General features: G+C 36.1%; 1 protein-coding gene across 9 annotated transcripts in view; it reads left to right on the forward strand.

The window, feature by feature from the left end:
• NOL4 (nucleolar protein 4) overlaps positions 1-17,401 on the forward strand; it is a 407,060-nt gene that overhangs the window by 194,118 nt on the left and 195,541 nt on the right. For 7 of the 9 annotated variants that reach the window (XM_059140256.1, XM_059140248.1, XM_059140249.1 and 4 more), the window contains one exon: positions 9,826-10,109. In XM_059140256.1, coding sequence (XP_058996239.1) covers positions 9,826-10,109 — 284 coding nt within the window. Of the gene's footprint in view, positions 1-5,608; positions 5,766-9,825; positions 10,110-17,401 lie in introns of those variants that run through there. The other 2 variants (XM_059140252.1, XM_059140254.1) reach the window with 2 other exon arrangements.

Genomic DNA, 17,401 nt, shown 5'->3' on the forward strand with positions numbered 1-17,401 from the left:
TCCTCAAATGGAAAGAAATCTAAGTCCTGTCCAGCTATTGCATTCAGAGATGGTATTGAGGAGCCCCAATTTCTGAGGCCAGATCACCAAGTGATGTTCATTTCTTCTTTAGTTCTGTAGCAATTGAAATTATGTGATTACCGGACCAGTTAGTATATTTATCTACTACCACCACACCATAGATACAACAGTGGAAATAAAACCTAAAGAAATGAGAAATGTGTTTTAATCTTCCAACACTTGATGGCAAACAAAGAACTCCACATGAGTATTGCATTCCTTTCTGCATCTGGTTCCAAAGCCATAGCTAACATGCCTAACTGGTTCCACTACTCATTCCACATTTTCTTCTCTTTAGCTAGCAGTGAAACTACTGAGTTTCCAGATGGCAAATCATGTTAGGGAATGAAATTTTTATCTCTGCCTAGAAGGCTGGCCTTGACAATATTTTCCTTAGGCAGAGTGAAATGAAAAATGCTTCAGGTACTCTTTTGGACCTGTGTCCCAGTCCATTCTGTTTTTTGGACATCTTCCATTCTCTTAGTGTTCAGGATCAGTGATCATGGCCAACACAAAGCTCTTCTTTTTATCTGTTCCCATAGTGGCCTACATGGTGTGAAATGGGCAGTTGTCTATCCCTTTTTTGGAAGTGTCCTTCTTATAGGCCAATGGAACCTATAACTTCAGAGAATTATTGGAAGTATCATTGCTATCTCAGAAGAGACTTTTTTTCCAGGCTGATATTGGAGCTAAGAGGAAGGCAGCTCCAAGAATCAGTAGCTGTTTACAGCATATATCACATCCTGAAAAGCAGCCCTTCAGGCTCGGATTATATCTTTCAGTGACATCATAGCTGAGTTTTTAATAGTTTATTCCATTATTTTAGAACGTCCACAGTTTGTCAATAATGGAGTAGAGAATAAGAGTAATAGCTCCATGGGAAATCCTCTGATTATTTCATTTCTTTTTGTATGATATGATTTCCTTGATTAAAATTCATGTGTGGCAGAAATGGGAGTATATAAAACATTCTGAGGGTTCTTAGGTGATGGTGGAGGAGGAAGAATGGGTGAGTAAAATACAGGACCAAGTCAACAATAAGTATCCTTTCTGCTGAGGACAAATAACTACCCTCTCTAATTAGAGGTGTCTAATATAATAGTTTTACCCTGGCCTGTTATGAAAGATCTATCAATATCATCCTTCCTTCAACTTCTATTAAAAAGTCCTCCAACTTTTCCTTTTCAAGTCTCTACACCATTTGGCTGCTACCAAAGATATATCATAAAAAATAACCTCTGACTATCTCTAGAACACTAAAGAGAATACACAACTAGACCTATCCTCAAGGTTCACTAAATGGATTTCATTGTCCATTTGGGCCTATCCATGAAAGCAACTGTACCATCACAGAGTTTCATAGAATCATGGAAACCTGGCTGACATTTTTTATTCTCAATTTTTCACAAAGAATTTCATTGAAGACCATAGACAGAGATTAAAGAAAGAACTCATGTATGGCAAGTCATGCGCATATACCCCTGGGGCATGAATAGACTCCTTTCTATATATTGTACTTCCACTCAGTGAAGGAGGGCTCCAAAATGTGCATGAATTTGACATTCAGTGAACCAGGTGGTGCTCAGTTCGTGATGGCCAACTGGATAAAGAATCAGGACCTGTTATCAAAAAGCGAAGTTATCCCAGGAAGAATACAGGGCCCTGCACTAAATTCTTATTTTTTAATGACAGAATTTCTCTGGTTGGAGATTAGCCCAGGCTCCGTGCCCAATCCTGAGCTGCTAGAGATGCCTAGACTGCCATCTGATCTAGTTTGTCTTCACCAAGGTCAAGTGGAAAAGCCACTTTCATTGCAATCAAAAACCAGATGATGTGCCCATTTTTTTTTTTAAAGACTGAGAATTCTTTTTTTTTTTTTTTTTAAAGATTTTATTTATTTATTTGACAGAGAGAAATCACAAGTAGATGGAGAGGCAGGCAGAGAGAGAGAGAGAGGGAAGCAGGCTCCCTGCCGAGCAGAGAGCCCGATGCGGGACTCGATCCCAGGACCCTGAGATCATGACCTGAGCCGAAGGCAGCGGCTTAACCCACTGAGCCACCCAGACGCCCAAGACTGAGAATTCTTTTACGATCCCTCCTACCCCCTCTCCCCTCCAGCAAACCTCACTTTGTTTCCTGAGATTAAGAGTCTCTTATGTTTTATCTTCCTATGTGGTTTCATCTTGTTTCATTTTTCCCTCCCTTCCCCTATGATCTTCTGTCTTGTTTCTCAAATTTCTCCTATCAGTGAGATCATATGATAATTGTCTTTCTCTGGTAGACTTATTTCGCTTAGCACAATACCCTCTAGTTCCTTCTTCAAAGAGGTCAAGTTTTAAGAACTTATCCTTCACTTTGGAGGGGGAAAACTGAATCCCTCTGTACTTTCTTACCCTCAATATTGGTTTTATCATTTTAAAATCAATTCCCTTTAACTTTTTATATATACCTATATACATATATATTTATTTATTTATATTAGTAAACTCCTTAGTGTGAAAGTTTTACTTCAAAATGTAGCATCATTCTTTTGTACATGTTTAAGACAGCATTATTAAATAGTATATAATCTGGATTATAGTTTGCAAATATGTTGATTACTTACTTTTTGAAAGATATTTGTGGTATTAAGGATGTCAATGTGCAAGACTTCTGTAATCAGCAGTTAAAATTTTTGCAGATAAGTAAAAGATAAAACATAGCACAGTGCTGTTTACTCAATAACAGTATTATAAAAGTTGAGCAAAGTAGCAATCAAAGAATGGAAAAGTCATCAGAAGGATCTGAAGAAAGGAAATAAGAAAAATGAGGAAGAAATTTGTAGGTGACAACTACAAATGGACAAAGGCAGGAACGTGTCAGGGTCTTAGACTGGGGAAGGAATGGGGCTGCCCAGCAAAGGATTAATCTATCTATTATCTATCTATCCATCTATCTATCCATCTATCATCTATCTTTGTTTCAAGTTTTTATTTAAATTCTAGTTAGTTAACATATAGTGCAATACCAGTTTCAGGAGTAGAATTTAGTGATTTGTCACTTACATATGACACCTGGTGCTTATCACAAGTGTCCTCCTTCATATTTATGACCCCTTTTGTCCATCCACTGCCCACCTCACGTCCAGCAACCCTCAGTTTGTTCTCTGTAGTTAATAGTCTCTTACGGTTTGCCTCCCCTTCTCTTTTTTTTTTCCCTTCTTTCCCTGATGTCATCTGTTTTATTTCTTAAATTACTGTATGAGCATATAGTATTTGTCCTTGTCTCTCCAACTTATTTCTCTTAGAACAATACAATCTAGCTCCATCCATGTCATTGGAAATGGCAAAATTTCATACTTTTTGATGGCTGAGTAATATTCCACTGTACTTATATTCTGTATACATACATACCATTTTTCTTTACATGTTCATTAGTTGATGGACATTTGGGCTCTTTCCATACTTTGGCTATTGCTGACAATGCTGATATAAACATTGGGTGCACGTGCCCCTTGGAATCAGTATTTTTGTATCCTTTGCGTAAGTACCTATGAGTGAAATTGCTGGAACATAGGATAGTTCTATTTTTAACTTTTTGAAGAATCTCCATACTGTTTTCCAGAGTGGTTCCACTAATATGCATTTCCACCAACAGTGGAAGAAGGTTTCCTTTTCTCCGGGACTTTGCCAATACCTGTTGTTTCCTGTGTTGTTAATTTTAGCCATTCTGACAGGTGGAAACTCATCATAGTTTTGATTTGTATTTTTCTGATGATGAGTGACATTGAGATGTCTTTTAGTTGTTAGTTGTTGGTCTGTTAGCTATTTGTATATCTTGTTTGGAAAAAAATGTCTCTTCATGACTTCTGCCCATTTAACTGGATTATTTGTTTTTTGGGTATTGAGTTTGATTAAGTTCTTTATAGCTTTTGGATACTAACTCTTTACCAGATATGTCATTTACAAATATATTCTCCCATGTGTAGGTTGTCTTTCAGTTTTATTGTTCGTTTCCTTAACTGTGAGGAAATTTTTATCTTGACAAAGTCCCAGTAGTTCATTTTTGCTTTTGTTTCCCTTGCCTTTGGAGATATGTCTAGTAAGAAGTTGCTACAGATGATGTTAGGTTGCTGCTTGTGTTCTCACGAAGGATTTCTTTAGACTGGATTGCCTGTTTCATGTTGCAGAGTAGAGGGAGCTATGGTGTAAAATATAGAGTATGGGCATATAATCTCACTCATATGTGGAATTTAAGAAACAAAATAGTCGAACATAGGGGGAATAAAAGAGAGAAGCAAACCATAAACAGACTCTTAACTATAAAGAACAAACTGAGGGTTGCTGGAGAGGAGATGAGTGGGGGAGGGGAGGGGTTAAATAGGTGATGGGTATTAAGGAGGGCACTTATACCGATCCCTGGGTGTTGTACCTAAGCAATGAAGGAATTAGTGAATTCCTACACCTGAGCCTAATATTACAACGTATGTTAACTAACTGGAATTTAAATAAAAACTTGAAAGGAGAGAAAAAATGAAGGGTATAGTATAGCAATGGATATACTTCAATTTTTTTTATAGGGGACCCTAGACTAGAAGAAAACTTAGAGCAGAGGGGTAGGAGTGATAAAGTGATGAAGGGGCAGGCCCCTAAGCTCCATTTTGTTAAATAGACTTTGAAGGATTTTAAAAATTTTTTTTCTATTTTTTTGCATATTAAGGTACCAATCTTTTGACACAGGGTTATTTATGTCTGTATTTTGGATTTAAAATTAGCTTTATGTTCATATATTAAAGGGTGGTTTAATAAGGAGGCACCAAAGGATGGGGGCAGAGGACTGTAGTACATTTGGGGGGAACACCATAAAAGCTTTCTGGACGCTATAAGTATCTGACCTGGATTTTTGGACTAAATTTCCAAGTACTAATCTTAAAATGAGGATTATATATATATATATATTTCCTATTCATTTTGCCTAAGGCACTTGGCCTAAAGACCGTAATGAAGAACTACTGAAAGTGGCTGAATGAGAATGTAGGTCAGGTGCTTTGGGAGATTTCAAATATATATACATCACATTATGTTTATATATGGAGAGAACACATATATGCATATTTATATACTTAAATATATAAATATATCATACTTGATGTTATAGGTTAATTCTCTTTATATAGAGAGAGCTAACCATTGACTCTTGTGATGACATTAGACATAATATAAACAAATAGTATTTCTAGGGTCTGTGCTAATTGGTGAAGGGAGTGGGGAGTAGGGAAGAGAAAGAAGAAAATGAATAGTTGGTTCGTGTTACAGCAACTTACAGGTAAGAGCCACAGCTGAGCTCATTTGCATGATCCTCTGCGCAGCCCCAAATCCATCCCAGCAAAACCAGCCTCAGAGCAACGCAACCTAAACATCCAACGGCCTTCGTGATGTCACTGGATGCCATGTTTCCTGTCATCACATTCCACATTCTCCTCTGTTGCTAGGTACCCTGGGCACTCTTAATTTCCAGAGCTCCAGGTGCCGTTTTCTCCTTGGTCCTCAAACACAGAGTTCTTAGTTCCAGTGCTATGGTACCCAGGCTGAAACTTGAGAGAAGCACTAGCATTCTGGGCGTGCGAACCTAAAGGCCATACCTACAGATCTCAACACTGTACCCTTTGTATAGCGGCTCGCTACCCACACACCAGCAGCCACTTAGGATGGAGCAAATGATCTTGGGTAAGGAAGCAGATTTCCCCTTTGAAGCAATAAGAGGGTATGAGTTGGTTATCATAAACAGGAGTCTGAGATGGGTGGTTTCAAATTCTGAAAAAGTATCTCTAAGGAAGAGTAAATAAAAATCGTTAACAGGGTTGCAAGAAACCAGACAATAAAAAGCGGTTCATTTAGCTTCAGTTTAATGTCTGCTCACTCTTGATTTCTGTATTTTTCTAATATAGACATCAAAAACTCTGTTTTAAATTTTGATTTATAAAATAGTGGCATGTGACATTACTGGTTCTTTTACCATTTAAATGATAAAATGTGTGAATATATAAATTTCATACAAATAAGTAAATCATTCATTTGTTCTTGAGAAAACATACTGATTTACTCACGAATGAAATATGGAAAGCTGTAGAATTTAGTTACCTTGGTAACATCTGGAGTGAACTACTCTGTCTAAAAATACTTTCTCCTTTATTGTTTATACTTTATACCAAGATTATAAATACATGACTTTTATTAAATATTCTCCTGATAGATCATAATGTTTATCTTATTTAAAATGTGAGTAAATGTATGACGATTTCAGGTTAAAGACACAGTGTACTATTTTAAATTTTTAACTATGATAGACTGGCTTTGTTTCATGCTAGCATAGATTTATTTATTCATTTTCAAGATTATTTATTTATTTATTTATTTATTAGTTAGAGAGAGAGAGAGAATGAGCAAGAGAACACAAACAGGGAGGAACAGAGGGAGAGGGAGAAGCAGGTTTCTGGCTGAGCAGGGAGCCTGACAGAGACCTGGGGCCCCATCTCAGGACCCTGAGATCATGACCTGAGCCAAAGGTAGATGCTTAACTAACTGAACCATGCAGGGAACTCTTAAATTAGGTTTTAAAATGTAATATACCTTCAGAGTTATTCACTCTTTTAACATATTTATAAAATTTTCTTACATAAAATGTTTAGCATTTTTTAAGGGATTCTAGTACACAAATGTTAAATCACACTTTTCTTCATGAATTTGATAATTGGCCTAGAATATGTCCATTGTGCTTCTCTTTGGATTTCTGTGGAAAGAAATAGCTTAAATAATCAGAAATGACCTTGCATACTTTAGAATTGGATCTGACTTCACATAAAGGACATGCACAATTTTCTGAATTACTTAGGTATATTATTCCCTGAATTCTTTATTTCAAAAACCTTATGTATTTCATGATTAAAAGAATGTTTTGATTTCTCAGTAACTATGGGAAGTGCCATGTCATATTCTTTATGACTGAGTTTCTCTAAATTCTCTTATGTTTGTTTTCTTTCTACATGAAGTCTTTTGTTGAATGGGGATGTAAAAGGAGTAATTTATGAATAGAATCTTGCCATTTGTGTTATGCCCCAATAATGGGTCTATGATTAAAGGAGCGAGACTGATACAAAGCGAAGGTCAAGCAAAGCTTTATTTCACACCAAGGATCAAGAATCAAACTGACCGGCCAGGACCAGGCCTCTTACAAAGCAGGTGACCCTTCTCTGTTTCCCAGATTAGCTTTTAAGGGCAAAGGCCATGCGGTCGGGCCTGGCCACGCACAGGTGGCCAATGAGATTGTAACACACACAGGAAACTCCACAGTGATACTGGGTGACCAATTGAATTACAATTTACCCTAGTAGATGTTTGAACCAGCCTATCACACCTTGGTTAGGATTGGCACCAAAAAAGCTCCCAAAGGGCAGGGGCTCATACTCCTTGGTAGCTAGGGAGACAGTATGCGTCCCTGCACCACTGATCGGATGTCTCCATCTGGCCTGACCCAGCCTTGTATCTGGGGTTTGTTACCTGGAGTTGGTTTCCAGGACTTGTTTTTAAGTAAATCCCCTGGGGGGAAGGGGAGCCGGGACAGTTTAAGGGTTAAACAAGATTTTTGTTTAACTTTAATGAAAGCCTCTTCCTAAATAGGTCCTTACAATTTGAGTACATTTTAACTTTTCCACAAAATAGTTTTAAAATATTAAATTTTTAAAATTAAAATTTTTAAAATATTATTTTACTGAAAATTAAGCTTAATGTTCTTTATTTTCATTTTCCCTTGGAGCTGGAGATCTGGGCTTCCTCTTGGACCCGTGTCTGTCCTACTCTCAGTCTTACCTGTTCTTTTCTTATGATGATTCGATCCCTTCCTGTTCTACACTACTGCTGTTTTGATTCAGGCTTTCAACAATGCTGATTCAGATGGCTTCTAGAGCTCTTCATGGTTTCCCATTTTGTCACCTTTATCCCATTCTCCTCATCAGTCAGAGTAATCTCTTTAAAAAATTTTTTTTCCCATATCATTTCGGACAATAAAATTGATCCTATTCACGCTCAAGGTCCAAGCCAAGCTCTTCATCCTCTGCCTCCCTATCTAGGTTTCCCTTTCTGACTCTATTTACAGTCAGCACCCCAACCTTGTGTCTCATCTGCCCTGTATTTCCCTTCTTCTTCTTTGAAGATGTTGCAACTGCTGATACCTAAGTGGGGAACGCTCTCCCCTAGCTTCTTCACTGGTTAAGTCTTACTCATCTTTTGAAATTCGGCTCATATGCCACCTTCTTTAGGAAAACTTCTGTGATGCCTTTACTGACCTTGTTTTGGATCAAAGCCTTTTTTCCTCTGCATTTTAGTTGCACGTTTTTGTTTTCATTTTGTTTTTTTCATCTCTTTTAGTTATTTGTGAACTTGCTGAAGGCAGAGGCTCTGTTGGCCAAATTATTTAACCACCTTTTGGCCTAATGTTGGTATTTAATAAATGTTGAATAAATAAATGAACAGGTGAGTTATACCACTCCTTCAGAATTAAATATAATTTTTGGCATTAACTATTTTGTTGCATCCTATAAAAATAAAGCAAACTTGAGAATATTCAGAATCAAAATATTACTTGTGCACACTCATATTTGTATCATTTCAAGAGCCCTTAACTATAGGAAACAATTTAATACCTTTGTGCCTCATAATCCTTTGAAATTAATATAAAGATGAAATTAAGAGAAATAGGATTTTTGTTGCATGTAAATTTTGTTTCTTACTCTAATTGTTATTGATGTGTATTTCTAAACAAGCTTATCATTTATTTTAAAGCCAGAAAATTTTGACTGACTTTGTTTCTTCCCTTTCTTCCCAGTTTTGCTTTTTATTTTTTATTCCGAGTTATTTTATTTTTAATTAGAAAATTATATATGTTGTAAATAATAAAGAGTATTTTAAAAATACAGTGCCATTCCAGTAAGAAGAAATTAATATCAATATTTTAGGCTACAATTTTTTACTCATCTTCCTCTATAAGGATTTATGTTTTCTTTTCAGAAAATTGGTATCATTTGTCCATTTTTGAAACTAGCTTTTTCCATTTAACACTTCACACTTCCCATTAATATTAATGGAAAAAGATTCTACATTTCCCATATTCTAATCATCCCAACATATATTAAGCCAGTTTTTTACTTTTGGTAATTTTTGTCACTTCTGAATATTTGCTATTGTAAACGACACTGGTTAAAAAAAAGCTTTTTTACCTGCACAGAAATGCATTCAGTGATTATACTCCTTAAACTTAGAGGTCCCAGAAGTGTAATGACTGGAACGGAAGGTGTGATCACTTTTAATGTTTTAGATGCATATTAAACACTCATAAAGCTTGAACCAACATACGCCCCACTAGCAGAACACACGTTGCTTTTATCAGAGAATTTTCACCAAGAAAATTCTAGAAAAAACTAGAAAAACAAAAACTATCTACAAAATAATTAATGAGCTTCTCTTTGTTTCAATTTGCTTTTCTTCACGATTGCTTTTGAGATTGAACCATTTTCCCTATTTTATCTTCTTCTTATTTCACTTCACTTCTTTTGCCTAAATGTGCCTACTAGATTACACATGACAATGGCTGCTTCACAAGTTTATTTGTAAAGATAAATTACACAGGATATGTAACGTTACCTCGATGCCAAGCCCATAACAGGAGCTCGGTGAATGTTGAAATAGTAACTGAATGGCACATTAATTAAAATTGAACTCTTCTTTCCAACAGATGATTCTGCTGCAGAGAGTTTTAACGGCAATGAGACTCTGGGGCACAGTTCAGTTGCTTCAGGGGGAACACACGGCAGGGAGATAGGCGACTCCAATGGTGATGGCAAACCTGGGCTGGAGCAGGAGGAGCAGCCACTGAACTTGAGTGACAGCCCCCTCTCAGCACAGCTGACTTCGGAATACAGAATAGATGACCACAGCAGTAATGGAAAAAACAAATATAAGAACCTTCTAATCTCTGACCTCAAGATGGAACGAGAGGCGAGAGAAAATGGAAGCAAGGTAAGGTCACGTGACAATTTTCAGAGTTTCTGAGTTTGTCATGAAGGTCATAAAGAAATACGTATTTATATGAAAGATGAAGATTATTTTTGCTAAAAAATATTTTAAGCAAATCCCAATGATATGTTGCCAACTATAGATATCCTATGTCCAAATAAGCAATAATTTTCAGAAATAATAGTGAGCAAAATGGATAGTTTTTCCATTGTGTGTTGGTATGTGTGTGTGTGTGTGTGTGTGTGTGTATTTAAATTTAAATTAAATTAGCCAACATATAGTACATCATTAGTTTCAGACGTAGAGTTCAATATTTCATCAGTTGCATATAATATCCAGTGTTCATCACATCACATGCCCTCTTTAATTCCTTCACGTGTGTTTTTATACATGAAATCACTTGATATAATGTTTCTCCTTTATATAATCTTCTTATAGCTGTGTCTCTGGGAGTTTGTTGAGCTCAGATGTCAAAGTTTAGCTCTCAGAACACAATTATGGACTCTAAAAAGATCACTATCTAGTTTTTACTAGATTGGACAGGTGTACGCACAAATAAAGTTTCAATTAGACTCTCAAGTTTGCTTTAGAGACCCAGGGAGTTTGGTCAGTAATTTACTCCCCATACCTGGGAGAAATGTGTTGGTGTTCTAGATGAAGCATGTAGATTAAATAACTACTGCGACAAGTAATTTATCACAAACTGTATTCTACAGAAGACAGAACCATGTTTCAGACATATCTAAATTTCTAGTTCTTTATATTAGAATAAATTTCAATCCTTCCCATTCCCAGTTGATTCACTTTTTAAAATTTTTTGATCCTTCTCTTTTGATCTCTATCTTCACACCCATTTTCAGAAATACTGCCAATTCTTCTTTTGTTTTCATTTAAAGTCTAGTTAACATACAGTGTAACATAGTTCCAGGTATACAGTGCAGTGATTCAATAGGTCCGTGCAACATCTGGTGCTCATCACAAGTGTACTCCTTCCTTTATCACCATCACCTGTGTAACCCATTCCCCACTCACCTCCCTTCTGGCAACCATCAGTTTGTCCCAAATGACTTATTAAACAAACAAACAACACATTTCTATCGGTTTGAAGTAATGCATGCTGTGATTTTTGTTCCATAATTTTTGAAGGTATACTTTTGAATACAGGAAGATTTGCGTGGAATATACATTTTGACTCCCTCCCCCCACCCCCCACCCCACTTCTAAATTAGAATCGAAGAACTGATCTTTTGATAAAGCTCTTAAAGCAAAATGTCTTAATTTGAATTAATTTCTGAATTTGCTGAGGCACTGTACTTCCTTAATTGGCTCTATTTAAATCCTCTTGCTTGCCTGAGGGTATGTTGTTTTATCCTCTTTTAAGCAAGTCACTGACATCATCAGACACTTAAGCACTTCTGCCTGAGGGAAGCTGCTACAACTTTTGCTGGGGTAAATGCACAAATATTCTCTTCAGGGGGTTAAAGCCAAATCACAAACGATTTGTATTCACTAACATGATCTGAATCGAGGTTACATTTTATGGAACGAAATAACTTTTAAGTGCTCTGGCCATCCACATTGTCCGTCTGGTCTTTATAAACGTCCTTTTTATGCTATGTATCTGTTGAGTATTTTTCTAAAATTATGCACTGGTTTGCTCTTCTCTATCCCCGCATTCATTATAATGATAGGAGCTATGCTCGTTTGAAACACAGTGTTGCACAGAGTGAAGTTACTTTTCTGCTCTATTTAAGATGAAGTTGTAAAAAGTTCAGATTGGGCTGTATGTGAGGAATAAGATGAGAAATGGGCTTAGGGAAGAAACATCCCCAAGGAGCCAAACATTTAAAGGTTTGGTAAGGAAGAATAGCTTCCAGAGCTGACTGGGGAGTAGACAGAGACACGGAAGATCAGAAGGGTATAGTGTATGGAAGCTAAGAGTAGTCTACCTTTCACGAAAGAAAGTGGTCAGCTCTGAGGCACAATGCTGATGTACCAAGTAAGATAAAGATAGAAAGTAGTTGAGTCGGTGAGAACAGATTTAGAGCACTTTTGGAGCAGAATCCAGAGTGATTCTTTATTCCTTCCTTCAAGGATAATATAATAAAAGAATATATTGAATACCTGTCAATATATGATGGTACTAATTTGTACTAATGAAGCAGCAGACACAACTCAGGAGTCTTTATTCATAAGAACTTTGATAAATTGTTTTGGTAGAAAGGGGGACATATACATAGAAAACATTCTTAGTTATAAGTATAGGTAAATATCCATTCCTGTGTTAAAATATTGGGAGTTCAAAGTCAGAAAACACTATTTCTATTGGAGTAATGAAGACGGCTTCCTGGAGGAAGTGAGTCTTGAACATTGAAGGACATGTAAGATTACCATTTTTTCAGAAGGGGTCTCCTTTTGGATATTGTGAAAGGCCTGGAATACACAGGGAAGATGAGTTGGTCTCATAGATTAGGGAATCATTGTCTATTTGGAACTAGGTAGGACTTCATAACATGGTATTTGAGGAAGAACCCAATATTGTTATGCAATATAGAATATTTGCCACCCATTAATTTACTCACTAAATATTTACTTACAGACTCCTACATGAAGGCACGGTTATAGAAAGCAAAAACATGGAAAGAAGCAAACTGGGGGCCCAGCCCCTCAAAAGCTCAACAAGCAGGAGAGAAAGGCAAACCCATGATTATAATCTGATTCCATAAGTAAAATTATGGGCAAATGGCAAGGTGAAATGAGAAAAGAAAGGTGGGGCCCCCATGGGACTATAATGATTCTTAAGGAAGACTTTATAGAGCGATTAATGCCAGCATGAATCTGAAGTGTAAGTCGAGGTTATTCAGATGGAGGAGATTATTTATGGGAGAGCATGCGTGGAGCCATAGAGCCAGGAGAGAGCACACTGGGCATGGCAATTTGCAAGAACCTTAGCATGGCCATAGCAGAGAATATGGTGGAGAAATGGAGTATAGAGAGTTTCTATCAGCAAAGACTTCATGGGTCAGTTCAAAGACTTTGGATTGTTTACCATGATAAGGTTATAGTCAGCTTGCAATTTTAAAGAAAGATTATTCTGGCTACATTGGAGCAGATAGATAGGAACTAGGGACAGATAAGTAGGGACTAGGAAATAAAAAAAAAAAAAAAAGACATAAAACTGGTTAGACAGCTGTGGCATTCCAGGAAGAAAATAATGCAGGAATACAAAAAAAAAAAAAAAAAAAAAAAGAACCTATTACTTTCGTTCTTTTGATATTGTATTTGTGGAATAGATAGCTTGATAAATTTTATATAGCCAGACTCCTAGGAATGTTTTTCACATACAGTACAGTACAAAAGCCTCTTTATACATTCTCATTGGGATATAAATTTTATAAGAATGATATCTACCTTGATTACTGAGGTATGTCTATACCTGGCTTCATATGGGTACATAGTAGGTTCTCAAATATTTTGAAATAAAATTTTAACAAATGTGGGTAGTGAAGCAGAAAGCATTCTGGAATGACTCCAGCCTTAATGGCTGGAGTTTGACTCTAGATTGACTAGGTGGATGGTGACACCATTTTCCAATGTTCAGAATAAGAAATATTTGAAGAAGCAGTATTTTGATATATAAGGTTTACCATGCCTGTGCAGTACCCACGATATACATTTCATAGACATCAGGGATATATGTTTCTGCTCAGAATAAATATTCATACTGAAGAAGAAAACTTGTGAAAGGTTTAGACGTGCGGCTTAAAGCTGTTGTGGTTATTAAGATCACTTCAGAAGATCATAGACTGAGGAGACAAGAGTCAAAATATACCACTCCGTAGAAAAATATCAGCCCATCAAGAATGAGTGGCATAAAAGGAGTTTGCGGAAGAAAAAAAAAAATGAAGGAGAAAGTTAAGGCAACCATATAAGGATGTTTTAGAAGCCAAAGTGTGGGGCATTTCCAAACTGACGTATAGTTAAATGGAGTAATTCTTAGGTGAAGTGACACAGGTCTAAACCCAGACAATGGTTAGGAGAGTTAATTCTGGGAGTTGGAATTAGAACACATGGCAGAAGAAGGAGCAAAATTAGTGGGGAAGTGGACTGGAGATAGGTATAGGGCTAGGTGGGGAAGGTGAATCGTTTTAATTGTGAAGGAGACTATGTCTGGAATTTTGTTTTAGGGATTCTTCTTGCAATGTGAGTTTGTATGCAGAGAGCTCTGGGGTTTCCTGGCTTTGGATCAATTCTTGCTTACCCGAGGCTATCAGGTGAACTTCATACTAAAGGTTTAGCACTCATCTGTTCAGTTAGCACTACCTTTTGTTGTCCTTAGAAATGTTCCAACACTTCCGTACACATCTATCAAGTGACACTACCAATTTCTCCTTCCAGTATTGTTCAGGCTAGCCCCTGTCATAACTTGGAGGAACATAAAAGCTTAATTATGTAGCATCTTTGAAAAACTTAGATTTCTGTGAATTTCATATTGACCTATTTTACGATTTTATTGTGAATAATATCAGACAAAATTATTATAAAGCATTTAAATCTGAACAGTGAATAGAAATGCTTAAAAAGAATAGCTGAGCTGAGCTATGCCATTTATGGATGGCTTATTATCATGCAAATTCACTCACTAGACCGGTGAGTCATATTAGCCAATCTAAAGAATAAATAAATTGCATTGAAAGCGCTTAGGTGATATTTATTTTCTACTAGAAGATGGCCACATTTTTAGAGGATGACTATTAATATTAGAAATCAGAAGAAAGTAGAAATGTTAATTAAAAGCTTAGAAAAGGAGACTCCTGAGGAAGTGTTAAGGAACAAGTTATATAGGAAAAGAAGGGCTAAGAAGACACAAATTTGGATATAAGCATGTGTAGAATTATTAAATGAATAAAAACAAAACTAAATCTAATAGAGGGAAATATGTAACTTAGAAACATTATCATTGATTTTTTTCCTCTTTGGCTTTCTTTTTTTCTTTTAGTATTTGTGACCAGGTTGCATTATACTTAAATACGGTAAAATATTCTGAATCATTCTCCCAAAAGAATCATGTTTCAAGTAATAACTGTAGTAGGAGGGTGATTATTGTTGAGGGTTAATGTGTCACTGTGGTTATTGCATATTTGGTTTGGTTTTTGGCTCAGTTCCCCAGACTCTCCAAGTCTTCATTTTATTAAAAAAACGTTTCTCCCTAAAGTGGTCCTTGTGACATCTTGTCAATGAATCTTTTTTTAAAATTCTTACCAAAATGGGTATTAACATTCAAATTAAAGTTTATAAAATACTTATCATAATTACCATTAATGATTGCTATGCCATTTTATTTAGACATGATGAATGGAAGCAGCATGATTTTTCTAAATATCTCTGTACTATTTAAGTGTAAGGAGATTGCCTTTGAAAACATGAGAGCCACGGATTTACTTTTGGAACAATATTATCTTGGTCTTTGTTGTGTGGTTATTCTAGGTCATTCTTGTTTTAATTTGATGATTTTCAATATCTAGCTTCTTGGTGTTACATAAAGATTTGGGCATTGATCTTCTTCAGGGTAGAAACAACAATATATATTCAACAAATATGCCTCATATGCTAGACACTGTCCTGGGTATTAAAAAAAAAGTTTCATTATGAACTCACATTTTGGCTAGAAAGATAGAGACAAAGGTAAATAGCTGTGTTATAATATGGAAATTAATTTGTATATGGGTGTGCCTTCTAACCATGTCCTGGAAAGTTCCCAAGTTAATTTTTCATGGTTAAGTAGGAGATAGCCACTTGGTGAAAGGAAGTAGGAAATTCTCTAAGAACACAGCATTAAACTAAGGCCTAGAAATGCTGAGGATGGAAGTGGTGAGGGTAAGACTAGAGCAGTAGTTCAGGGTGTCAGACTAAGGTACTATGGATGCCCTTTTAAAGCTTTGAACTTCACTCTGTCGATAGGGAATTGCTTAGAATGAAGGATGAGAAAACAACATGGTTAGATTGTGTTTCAGGGTAGATCATTGTGGCATCTTTGTCACAAGATGGCTTTAAGTGGCATAAAAAGGGAGGAAGCTACTAACAGGATGAGGTCTTGCCTTAGTGAGGTGGTGGTAGGGGATGGAAAGGAGAGCAAAGAATTAAGGAATATTTAGAATGTTAAATGGACAGAATTGGGAGTTTGATTAGGTAATGATGGAGGGTGTGAAAGAAACTTAGAGCCAGAAGATAAAGGATATATTATTTTTGATACTACGATGTTATGTCAACTCTAACAATGATGAACACTTACTTGGGTATACTTTCATATTCACTACTCAAACCACCTCTACATGGTAAGGAGAGTAAGTGTAATTAGCAGGCCTATTTAAACCTGAGTGCGTAAAATCTAATGGATGCTAAGCTATTATCTAATATTAATTATACACGAATTAAGGGATAGAGCCTGGCATTGAATGCAGGTCTTCTGATTTTGCAGCCCATCAGCTTTTCACCATACCCACATACTGGCTGATGTTGTGTAGGTCTAGATATCACTGTGGACCATACGGGGACTATGATGAGCATACTCTCCAGAGAGGCAGAGATTTAAAACAATTAGTGAATAGTTCCTTAATAAATGGCACATATTTGGAGTGGCATTTATTATATGTATATTTGTTTTGCTCTCCTATATGAATTATTGTACATAAAAATACTATACTAGTGCCTCTATTGGGAAACTAATCATATACCCATTGTTACTTTTGTGCCTAAGTGTAAATAAATGGGTAGTTGAGTTAGAGTGGGTGCTTGAAAAGCCCCAAGGTAAATTTTAGCCTTACATTTTGCTAACTACTAATTTAAAATGACATCTTCATGTATTTTACATACATACATATATATTTGCATATGTATTATATATAGATACATATAGAAATAGTGTGTATGTGTTTTATATTTTATACTCATGAGTTACATGGACTTCAGTTCTGCTCATTATTGGACATATTTTTTTCCTTCTGTCCTTAGAAGATCTTTATTTAATCAAAAGATATATAAGAAGGATATAGCATCATGTGAGTTTTTTGGTAGTGTCTATAATATTTGCAACCTAAATTTAAATGTGTATTATGCTTAGGAAAAAAATATGTGCCTTATTCAGGGACCGTTAAATTAACTACTCTGTAGAATAATATAATTTTTTTATTTAAAGATTTTATTTATTTATTTGACAGAGATCACAGGTAGACAGAGAGGCAGGCAGAGAGAGAGAGAGACAGAGGAGGAAGCAGGCTCCCAGCTAAGCAGAGAGC

Source organism: Mustela lutreola, chromosome 11, assembly GCF_030435805.1.
Source record: "Mustela lutreola isolate mMusLut2 chromosome 11, mMusLut2.pri, whole genome shotgun sequence".
NCBI classification, from domain to species: domain Eukaryota; kingdom Metazoa; phylum Chordata; class Mammalia; order Carnivora; family Mustelidae; genus Mustela; species Mustela lutreola.